Source organism: Haliaeetus leucocephalus, unplaced genomic scaffold (genome assembly GCF_000737465.1).
Source record: "Haliaeetus leucocephalus isolate CR32 unplaced genomic scaffold, Haliaeetus_leucocephalus-4.0 Scaffold932, whole genome shotgun sequence".
Taxonomy (NCBI): Eukaryota; Metazoa; Chordata; class Aves; order Accipitriformes; family Accipitridae; genus Haliaeetus; species Haliaeetus leucocephalus.
Window position 1 is genome coordinate 12665461 of NW_010973368.1, and position 11910 is coordinate 12677370.

General features: G+C 38.0%; 1 protein-coding gene across 1 annotated transcript in view; it reads left to right on the top strand.

Moving 5' to 3' along the window:
• The first annotated feature begins 1303 nt into the window (after positions 1 to 1303).
• The window catches only part of PPP4R4 (protein phosphatase 4, regulatory subunit 4), a 70666-nt gene continuing 60059 nt past the window's right edge, over positions 1304 to 11910 (top strand). Inside the window, exons 1-2 of the mRNA XM_010583881.1 lie at positions 1304 to 1420; positions 1920 to 1993. Of these exons, the coding sequence (XP_010582183.1) occupies positions 1304 to 1420; positions 1920 to 1993 (191 nt within the window). The remainder of the gene's footprint in view (positions 1421 to 1919; positions 1994 to 11910) is intronic.

Here is an 11910-nt window from a genome sequence, read left to right on the forward strand (position 1 = left end):
GATTAGATTTTTCTGCTAGTAATTCTGTTGTACATTTGAAATTAATGGAGATGCTTTAATTTTTTTACTGTTCTGCTGAGCACAGGATTTGGTCTAACTAGTACACAGAGAAGTTAACACACAAAGGACTACAGGTTGTTTTTGCTAAATAAAAGCTGAGGTACTTACCAATCATAAAATAAGTGTCAGTCAAGTTCTGGGCAATATACTACATAGTATTATCTAATCCTTACAATTTTGAGAATTATTTTTATACTCTACCAACAAAACTTACTGGGTCATGCAGGCATGTCACAGTAATAGCGAAATGTTGCACCCACTCAAATAAGCTGATGTAAAATATTTACAGGGTTTTTTTAACTTCTGGTGTGATTGTTTAGTTGCGTTCCATATAATCGTTGCAAAGGCCACTGTCTTGAGGCCTGGAGAATTACTTAGCTCAGCAAACGCGAAGCGCAACCGTGTGTGCCAATTCTTGTCCTGCATTTTGCATTACTAACCCACCCCAAAAGAAGCTGTCTTGCTACATTTTTTAAAAGGTAGCCTTTTCCCTGCTTATTTGCCCATCAGTCAGGGCTAAAAATGGCATACCTTTGTTCTGAAATAAATACTCTGCCTCGCACCCCCCCTGTACTCTCTATCTGTGAGGCAGAATGAGAAATCCTACAGCATCCAAGGCATAGCAGGAAGAATGTCCGTATTGAAGTCCGCCCTGCTCCAAGTATGAGCGGTGTGTAACCTGAAAAGGACAGTAAAGGTGAGGAATAACACGTTATGAAGAGTGGAAGCGATGCCCTTGGTGCAGATGCACAACTAATTCACTGCCAAGGACGTCAAAGGTTTTTTCTTTGTTGTTTTTTTGATTAATATAAAATTAATTGGGCTACGAATCGCACTCTTCATTAAAATCAGCGTGTTTAGAGGTTTCTTCCGCGTAATTCCGCTGTGAGATAGCTGTGACAGCAGGGCAGGACAGCGGTGAGGAGTCCTGGCGCAGCGGGAAAGGGACGCTACCCGAGCCGAGGGGACGGCAGCGGCGGACGAGGACCCCGCGGGGGAGGCCGCAGCAGCGGGAGGCAGTAGCTGCGGGAGGGAAAGCCCATGGAAGCCACGGCTGTGGAAGAGGAGCCCCGCCGGCGGCCACAGCAGTCCGGGCCGTCCCGCCGGGGCAGGCCGGGCTGTGGGAGGCGGCGGGCGGGCCGGCAACGGCCGCGGAGGGGGTGTTGGCGGCGCCGGTCCTGCCTCCTTCAGTGCGATGTGAGACGCGGGGAGAGCATCGGTTGCCAAAGGCTTGAGTTGTTACATGCATCCAGTAATCTTCTTCTCCAGAATGGATTTTAGTCAGAGCAACTTATTTGGATACATAGAAGACCTGCAGGAACTAACTATTATAGAGAGGCCAGTGCGCAGGAGCCTGAAGGTATATGCTGGAAAATAGAGCGATGCTCGAACATCCATTTGAAACCGTGTCTGTTTTATTTATGCACAGCTAACTGAATAGGCAGTTCATTTTTTACAGCGCCAGCATGCTAAAAATTGTTTTCAGTCATTTTGGAATAAACAGTCTCGAATTCTGTATAGCAGGGACTTGATATTTTCAGGATAAGGTTATTAAGCTGGAAAAAAACCAGACTAACTTAGGTCTTTAGATTAATTTGTGTGTGACTCGTTTATACTTGTAAGTGATTAATAGTGAGAGTGTCTGACATGGAACTGTACTTCTGTTACACTCATCTTTTCCTGGTGAAAGATTTATTTGATTGAATTTGAAATGTTGGCTAGAGATTTCAAGGATTAAATTCAAATTACTCGTGCAGCTATCCCTGGATATGTGGGGAGGAAGGGGTTGTTTTAAGAAGATTAAAATGATGAAATAGTAAGGCATTGTAAACTCATAATCTCTATTTCATGTTTGACAGACACCAGAAGAAATAGAAAGATTGACAGTTGATGAAGAACTCAGTGATATTGAAAGGGCTGTTTATCTACTCAGGTATTTCCTAAAATATTACTGTGAAACATTGCTGACCATCATGCTTACATACAGCTTTTTTAGTGCTTCACTCTTCACTCCTTTTATTTTCTGTCTTTCAGGAGTAGTTTTTTTACTTTCTGCTACATTAAACATATAGGCAAGATAAAAATAGGTACTGTAATTTTTTTAATAGGATGCCTGTGTACATGTATAAACATTTCTTTTCTGAGTTCCTAATATGGCCCTCACCAACACTGGGTTGTACTTAAATCTTCTTTTCCCCTGCAGTTGATTTTGCAAGATTCCCCAAGTGTTAACATTAATAACACCAATCATTCAGTAACCTCATATTCGCTCCAAGGCATGAGCAGTTACCACAGACTGATAACAGAGCTGTTTGAGCATACTGTCCATGTCTGGGTCTTCAGAAGAGAAAAGTTGAGAGATTAGTTTTATAGTCCTTAGGAAATACTGTAGAAGATACTATATTAATACTTCCCTGTGATCTGGTTTTTCATTTTACTTTCTTGTTCTTTAAAGTACTTGCAGCTACTTGAATAACTTAAATTTTGATAGTTCAAAATACAGATCTTTCAAATGTTGTGTAAGTCATCTTTGAGAGTATAAATGTTCTGAAGGATTTTGATTTCAATATGCATTTTTAAACAATACCTAGTAATTGGAGAACCAGCTGCAGCTCCCTCTCAGTTTGCTTATTCTGCTAATTTAAGTGCTCTTCTAGTCTATGCCTGTCCTCAATGTTTAGAGTACATATTCTGAGTGCCTTAATTTTCTCTTTTTGGGGTGCATGGCATTATTTTTGGGTAGGCATTTTTGTCCACTGATACTACTTTTGATACTGAATTTTGTTTATGTTTCTTTTAATGTCGAACTTTGTTAAATAGTGGATCTTAAAACTTGCGTTGCTAATAGTGCCTGTGATCAAAAGCAGTCTGTTGACTCTAGGGAAATTCACAAGAAACAGTTTGCATGTGGTGCATATCATTCCAAAGGATGCATATCAATTTTGGTTTTTACCTCATAGCAATCAGCACATTTGACTTTTTTTTTTTTCTTTCCCTGTGTGGCAGCAAATTTCTTTGCTCTTTTCCCAATTAAAGATCATGCTTCCAGCAGTATGTCTTTACTGGATCATTGCCTCGTTAAAGGGTAAAAGGTTCCACTTCATATCTTTCATCTTACTAATTGCTTTTCAACCTGGCCTTGAACTTCTCCTGACATCTTCATCTGCTTTCTCTCTACTTGACAGCTGTTCTGGGGACATACTATTGTTTTCCTTGTGATGAAGTTTTCATTTTTGCCTCTGCATTGTCCTCATGCTGAAAGGTAGCTTCATCTCTGTTTGATAAGCTTTTTGTAAGGCAATCACTTGCTGTGACTGTCCAGGTATGTTAATACAATAATCCACTGGAAGCTTTTGCTATTGAATAGTATATTGCCTTCCCTGTACTGAGTGGAGTATAAGCAAACAAAGTTGAAAAGCTGCCTGTAACACAGGTACTATCCTTTATATAATGTACAAAGGTACAAATTTTTGGCTTGTCTAGCATTTTTAAATCTACTGTGATACAACACCCCTGCCTGTTCCTGTTTGACAATAATGTCAGTCTGGTTTTCTCATGCCTCAGTTTCTCACACAGATGCATTATTTGCTGTCCTTCAGGTTGTCCCTTATGTGGGACTCTCCTTGATATTATCCAAAAAGGACACTGCCTTTTCTGAAAACCTCACTATAAAAATTGCTTTGGTGAGATTGAAATGAATCGTTAATGATGTCTGTGTTGTGCTCCATTTGAAGAGGATGATGCTATCTCCATATACATTAAAAAATATGCAAGAACAATAATAGAGAGCATATTTCTTACCTTTAATATCTACAAATATTATCAAAATACTTAGTGTTGTGTCACATTGTCTTTTATATGTCACTTATATATGTAACCCTAATCTTCAAGTTGGAGATTTTTAATTTAGTAAGGAGGGTATCTTTAGTGTTGCTTGTGTAGTGCAATGGAGCTGACTAATACTGAGTGAAACCTTTGTATGATACAGCAAAGCTAATGTTTAGTAATTATTTTCTGTGAAAGTCCAAAAAGAGTCCTTGCATTTTAATGGCTTTCATTCAGAACAAAAAAGCCCAACCGCTTTCTTTTCGCATTCTCCTTTCCCTCCAAAACCTGCCCCGACTTCTCCTCCCCACCCTTGAACTTGAATACTCTGGTCTGCTTATATGCAGAGTTGTTGTATGTTTAGCAGATTCTTGCTTTTTCTAGATTTATGCTTCTGAAGTGTTTTACTGTTGTAGTCTGAAAGCAGGTACATTGACATCCCAGTTGGAGAGAGTAGTACAGCCTTTTACTGTCTGAGGTTTTTGGTGCCTGAATAATGTATTTTGTTTGCTTTGGGGGTGGTTTTTTTTTCCCCTCCTGTGACTGCTTCTTGCTCTACTGTGTATATGAGGAGGTATTAATTTCCCAACTCTCATCAGTTTCATCAGTTCATTCTCCTTTTTTCATCTCTTGTATTACTTCTCATTTGCCAGTAATACTATGGAGTTTCTGGCATGCTCTTGTACTTCTTGATATTGTAAAGTTATTTGTTTTGCTCATCTAGCATGTATTCATATCCATCTAATGATTATTTTGTATTTCTGCAATGTCTTGTCTGTCTATATTTAGCCATGATGTATTGTCATAGATTTTGTAAATTTCTGTTCATTGTCTTCTCGTATGTCATAAATATATGTCCACAAATGCTCTTAGCACATGGTGAGTACATTGACATGTTAATCCTGTTTGAAACCTCATTTTCACAGGGATGTGGCTTAATTTTAATTGGTTTCTATTGTTACCTATCATAGTTTGGTTTTACATTCTAAAGTGCTAATTGTAATTTTGATAATCCTAACAAGTGTTTATATATATTTTTAATTATTATTTTTAGAGGATGACTTTGCTTTCAGTCTCCCCTTTTCTGCCTGTGCTGTTCTTCAGTTAACTATATAATGATGTAGATTGACAAGATGATCTAGCTAAAGCTGATCATTTTTAGTGAGATTAGTTTTCGGCTAAATCAGCTTCTTGACTTGGCTCATCGTGTGGATACAGAAACAGTTGTGCAAGCAAAAAGAAAGAACTTGGTAGATTTCCTGGTGGCCAGTGTCACTTTAATATGACATAAGCATGGTTGAACTTCAGCTTTAGATCATTGTTGCCCAGAGTACTCAGTTTTAATTAGGTAACACTGCAATTAGACTGAGCAAGTTCTAATTTAATAAGAATGTTGTAGCAAATTGGACTGTCATTTTTTGTAATCTCAATTAACCTTGATTCTGGTTGAGGGACTGGGCTTCCTTAGACAGTATTGTCAGAGATGTTTATGAACTTGCCATGGAAATCAAATGGGTTTAGGTGCCTAAAGAGGGAGAGGCATCTGAGTGTCTAGTTATCTATGTTTTAGAACTTCAGCCTGAGTGCTTGGGGGTTTCTGGAGGGTCTAACTGGAATCACTGAAGGGTTGTATTCTGACTGTATTTTGGATGTTGCTGGCCCAACAGAAGAACAAGGAGAGCCAAATAGCTATGTGCATCTCAACCATGTTGGTGTCAAGATTGATGGCTTATCATAAAACCATCAGCAGATTAAGACAACCCGCCAGGCTTCGCACCAAAGTGACTGAATCATTTGCATTCCGCTTCAGGGCGTTGTGACCTCTAGCAGGACAGTGGCAATAAGCAGCTCAGGGACAGTAATTTTTATTCCTGCTATGAACTTTTGCCTGTAGTCTTAGTTTCCATGTTTGCTGATGTTCAATTGAGGTTTTTACTTATTTTTATTTGTCTTACTGTAGCTTACCCTTTTATGGCATGCAGCCAGTAGCAAAATACTTATTCTTTGCCCGATGTGAATCTGGTTTGGATACAAGGATGCTTACTGACATGCACACTGTAGCATGGTTTGTTTTCTGAGGACTCTGCTGATAGATTTCCCATGGGATTTTACATTGTTGTGTGTACTGTATTATTTTGTATTCAGCTACTTTTTGTTTATTTGTGCCTGCTTAGTGTTAAAGCTTCCAGGCCTTGACATTTCTGTCATACTCAAAATAACAGGATAATAATGAGTTATCAAGGTGGAGGATTGGATTATTCACCCTTTTGGGAACATACCGTACTTTGGTTTTGGAGTGATCCTATCTCTCATTTTAGAAAACAACACAATGCCCCTCCATAACATTTAGCACACTTTTTGAAGACACAGTAGAAACTTTATCTAGATTGGAAAGAATTCAATGCCGATAAACTTAGCATGTCTCTAAAAAAAAAAACCAACAAAAAACCAAAAAGGCGTACTTTATTGTAGCCATCTTTGATTAGCTAGAGTATTCTCAAATTCTGAACAACTTTTTATACAGTATATGTTTAAAAGATTTTTTTATTTGGCTTCTAGTTTTTAGTCTTCATCATGCTAGTTTTGGAGATTTTCTTTTCTCTGTAGGTGCAGGCAACTCACCCTTGAATTTAAATGAAAGCTTTCATTTAAATGTAACTTTAGGAGCTGATTATCTAATATAAACATTTTGTCAATTTTTTGTGTTACATAATCATGAGAACTGTCTTCTCTATTCCAGTTAACACAGCTTCTGAAATTATGGTCCTGATACATACATAGTATACTGAAAGATCCAGCTGTCATGCTAAGCACATTGGAAAGTAATTCTTCCAACTACACTGGCAAGCTGTAAATACTAATATAAAAAGTATTTCTTCAGTCTTTTTTTTTTTTTCTCCTTTTATTTTGTAAACTACAACTTAAATTTATAAAAGTTTCATTCCTGATTCACTTAGCTGGATGGATGAATTGGTTGCTTGACCTTGACTCTGTTATGCAAATAAATTAATGTATATGAAATTGATTCTTTCACCTTAAAGTGAAAGGTGTACCTGTAGTCTTTTGAAATGATGCTAAGTCACATAGTTTTTATTAAAATTTAGATTTGTGCAAATACTTCTGTTGATCATATTTGCTCAGTTAAAACTACAGCTGAGGAACCAGCTGTAAATATACAGAGCAGAGGTAATACAGTGCTCTGAGAAACCTCAAAAAAGAAAAAAAAAAAAAGAAGAGGAGGAGCAAGAAAAATCTTCATTTCAGTTTTCTTACTCAGACCACAGTCAGTTCAGGAAGATGACGGCAGTGCTAGCCCTCTCCCCATGCTAGCGTTTCTACTACGTTTGCCCTTGTGCCTGCACAGCACATTGGGGAATTTTTCTGAGACAAACCATGAAAATAATGGTTAATTTTAAAACAGATCAACTGTGTGATCCAGGACTTTGTGCACCTGAAAAAACCCCTGTGCCAACACAAAAGAATTGGGTAGCAGCATGGGAACAGTGCTTGGGAGTGGGTGAAATAGCTTTGAGACTTAGCGCTACATTTGGCTGGCTTATGGTTTTCATGAAGCTAAGGTTTCCTCGTGTGTAGTTTCACAGTCAAGTTAAGTTGAATGAAGCTCTTCCTATATCAGAAAGAGTAGCTCTTCTCTCCTTTCCTTACGTGACTGCATGTTAATGATAAAATTTTTGTGCCAGCACTGATGCTATTGCAGCCATGCAGTCTTGGTCAGATAACAGAACTGATGCCAATGCTAACAAATTTTTCACGTACTTGCTTCCAACAAAATGTGCAACTGCATGAATGCTCACGCTACTGTAAGCAAGAGCATGAACAGAGAAGAAGTAACAGCTGGTATATCACTCTCCCATCAAGAGCAGAACAGGTTTAGTTCAGGTTACACTAATCTTGAATCTACACTTTGAACCTGTGAAGTCAAGTACTGGTTGAAACTATTAGAGAGTATAAAGTATCAGCTGTACTGTATTTAATGAGGCTTTTGACATTAAATGGACTTCTAGAAGTCTACATGAGAACTGCGATGTGTGAGATCAGTGGTAGCTCTTCCTTATGCATTGTCAGATTCTCCTCTGGAGATGTCAATTTAAGTTTCAGAGCATCTTTGTGCATGACACAATAAGGAGAAACTAGGCAGCTGTATGGATGCCTTTTCTAACGGTAAACACAATTGAAAGAACTGCAGGTTTTCTTAACTTCTAAAAATTGTTCTGTTGCCCTGGGAAAACCTTATCGTGCTCCCCTAGAAAAGATCTATCCAGCTAAATATTTACAGTGTTTCTCTCTACATGACAGATCCCATACAGGAATAGCACGTTGCCCAGCCGGAGATTGAGTTTGTTTTGGTTTTTAGATGAGCACTGGCATTTAATAAATAACTTTAAGAGCTGCACGGTTCATTTTGAGATGGCACATAATTAATGTGTAAGTATAATAGCTCTCCTTTATATCACCTTCCTTAGAAAGCTCCAAGTGTTTGTAACAAAATTTTGTAATTCTAAGGAGCTTTTATCCTCATGATTGTTCAATACTACTAACTTATGTTTGTATCCTTTGCCTGATTTGGCAAGAGATAATAGTATTGTACTAGTTTATGTCAGGACCTGGAGATGCATCCAGTGGAAACTGCATGAGGATGTAGATGGGAAGATACAATGATTTGTGTTAGAATATATCAAAGGTACAAACTCTTCAAAGAGTAGGTCAAGCTGTCCATTTATGGCAAGTCTGAGAACACTTTCACATGATGGGTGCCCTGTAATATAATGACTGTTGCATGCTAGTGACTGAAACAAGTACCTAGTGGATTTTTTTGCAAACTCCTTCTGGTGTTTTGAGGACTACTTTATTGTAGGCATAGGGAGCCCTTCATATGTCATGGCGTGATGCTTCCATGGCCCTGCACTCTGCTCTACTTCATTTGTCGCTGACAGAGAGAAGCAGCAGCAGTTAGTACTGGCCCAGCTACTCTTCCCCTAAAAGCAGTAGCAGACATTTCTGAGTTTTGTGAGTATCAGGATAGTAGCATGCACCATTACCTGTCCCAAAAATCTGAGTATTTTGAAGCTTTTCAGAACTGTGATTCTTATTGCTGATACCCCATATATATTTTACATTCAGAGCTCTTTTAGAATCTCCACAAAGTGAGGCAGATAACACTCCATTATGTATTGGTTCACATTGCTGCACTTTGTAAACTTTGTGTGAAGGTAAGTTGTTTTACTGAGGTGAAATTCTGATTATAATTTAAGGACTTCAGGAACTAGGACTTCAGGAACTAGGACTGCAGGCTTGGGCCTGTGTCTGTGCCTCAACTGATATGCTACGACAGGAATAATTTGGAATGAGTCAAGAAATAGCTTCATTGAGATTTAAAATTAATCCTGTTCTCTAGGGTATACTTGCAGAAGTGTTTTATTTAGCTATTTTTAGAGTTAACTTTAGTAATATTAATGTTTTTGTCTTTGTTCAACCAGCTGGTAGTCTAAATGCCAATACTGTGGTAATGTTACACTGGATCTTTGTCAAGCCTTAGAGCCCAAAGCTTTATGTCGCAGGAAGGAAACGAGGGTTGTTTCATCACTTAAACAGAAATTTTTACACTGGGAAAACAGAATGGGAACGTAGACAGTTCTTGGGACTAAATAGTTCAAGGAGGTCTCCATTATTAATTGAGAAGTTCTCCTACTTTGGTAAGGGTATCTTATTTAATCTTTCAGGGGCAGATTTTTGTGTAAGAAAAGTTCTCTTTAGGTCTTGAAGACAAACTGAAAAGGAAATTGGAAGTGATTTCAATAGCGGGGGTTTCTACAGACATAGTCTGGCAAAACCTGCTAAAGAACCAACTGTTTAAATTATACACAGTTATAGGACTCTGTGCCTGAAAAAGAAGGTCCCTTCAGATTCCAAAAATGATGCCACAAGTGGCATCTCTAGCCACGGACAGAGTTATGCCCTCAGGGAAAGATTTTTAAAGATAGGCTAGTGATGCAAAAGTAGCAAGAACCTTTTCATTTGAAGGTGATAGTGATGTAACTGAGTTGTTCTCAAAAGTCACGCTTTGAGAATTAACGTCCCTGGCATTCTTACATCTCGATTCCCCCCTCCTCCCTCCTTGCCCCCTGATGTATAACTACCTCCCTAGATCAGGTTGTGTATGGGTCTTTCCAGTCTGAACAATAACAGTATTCTTTGCAGGCTTTGAAAATAAGGGTTCTCTAACTCTTACGCCTCAGTCTGTTAAAACTAGTTTTACATGGCTATCACATTCACTGCAGTTCTTGAAATCACTCCTCTCTTCACGAATAACCTTGCTGGTCTCATGGAGACACTTTTTGACAAGATGGAGTCTTTCCCATTGAATGTTAATTCCCTATAGCCTATCAGATGAATGCCCCTGTCTACAGAAGAAAAATGTCTTTCTGCTTTATGAGTCATAATAAAACAGAATGAGAAAAGAGACAAAGAACCACTTGGAAACTTCTGCTAGATCTCTTAGATACATTTGTCTGAGGCATGCTTTATTGCCTCTGGCTGATACTTTTATACAAGCAGGAAAATGTAACAGATATTTCATATCCTTTTTATTATTTGAATGGACTCCTGATGATGCAGTTATTCTTATTTGAATTCTTCCTTTTAGCTTCTTTTGCATTCAGATAAATGTTTCTGCATGTTTCTTTTTGCTAAGCATTACCCTACGAGGGGTAAATGTTAAGGAATAAAAATATCAGGCTCTGCATATATTCCTCTGTATCTTGGTAGTGGTTGTTTCAGGATCAGTTTTCTTTATTCCATGTTGTGTGGCTGTGGGTTCTGAGAATGTGTGCAACTCTCGTGCAGATTAGCTGAGTCACTCCTTGTCAGTCCTATCAATTCACAGCAGGACTGAGGGGAATTGCTATGCTTTCTTGAACTTGTTTCCAACAATAGTTAACATCTTGCCCATCTACCCCTTACATATTAATGGATTTTAGATACCTACACCTTTCCTAACAGACTCTACGGATAGACAATACTTCTTAGTTGTTGTATAATTCCAAAATTACACGCTCTTTGTTTACAGAAACATGCTACAGTGTGATTTTAGTCCCAGTGTTTCTCTAATTCCTACTTTCCTGTTGTTCCACTGTTCCTAAATTTACTATAGCATAAGAAAGTCAGATTCAGACTGTGTGTAAGCAGGGACAGATAAACTGACATGAATGGAATTGCATCATTGTAAGTGTGTATGAATCCAAGCTAAGTATAATAACTAGGGGTCTTGTTTTATTGACTTTATCTACTTAGAGTAGCCAGGAAGGTATTTGTAGGTCTTCCAACATTTTTTTTACATTTATGTTTTCTGTAAGATTATCTAAATAAAGGTGACCAGCATCACTAAGTCAAAATAATGTATAATGATGAAGAAAGACTGAAGCCCCAAAGAGCATAGTCTTACATTCTTTCTAATGGGGGGGGGGGGGGAAGAAATTTTTTTATTTTTTTCCTTTTCTTTTTTTTAATAATAATCCAGTTTAAGAGAATTCTGACTTTGCATGTAGATCAGTACAGACATTTTTTTCCTAAAGCATTTTCCTCATAGGTTTTTAAACTTAAATCTTCCACTTGATTGTGAAAAAAAGTAAGAATTTTTTTTTCTTTCCCCAGTGTATCTTAAATTGGAATGATATAATTAATTTTTATTTTTTTAAAATGACAACGCACTGTAACTTTGAATAAAATTGCAAAAGTTGCCACAGCTTTCTGTGGAAGTCCAGGAGCATGAGGAAGGGTATAAGCAGAAAGTCTTGTAGCCTCTGTTTTTTTGCTAATGAGAATAGCTTTATGTACAAATTGTCAATTATGTGGCTGGTTTTTTTTGCTTATGAGAATAGCTTTGTGTACAAATTGTCAGTTATTCCCCTAGTAAAAGCTTTGAGTCCACATTTCTTGAAGTAAAACCAGTGAATTAATTAGGGTAGGTATCAGTTAGCTCCCCCCCCCCCCCCCCCCGCCATCTTT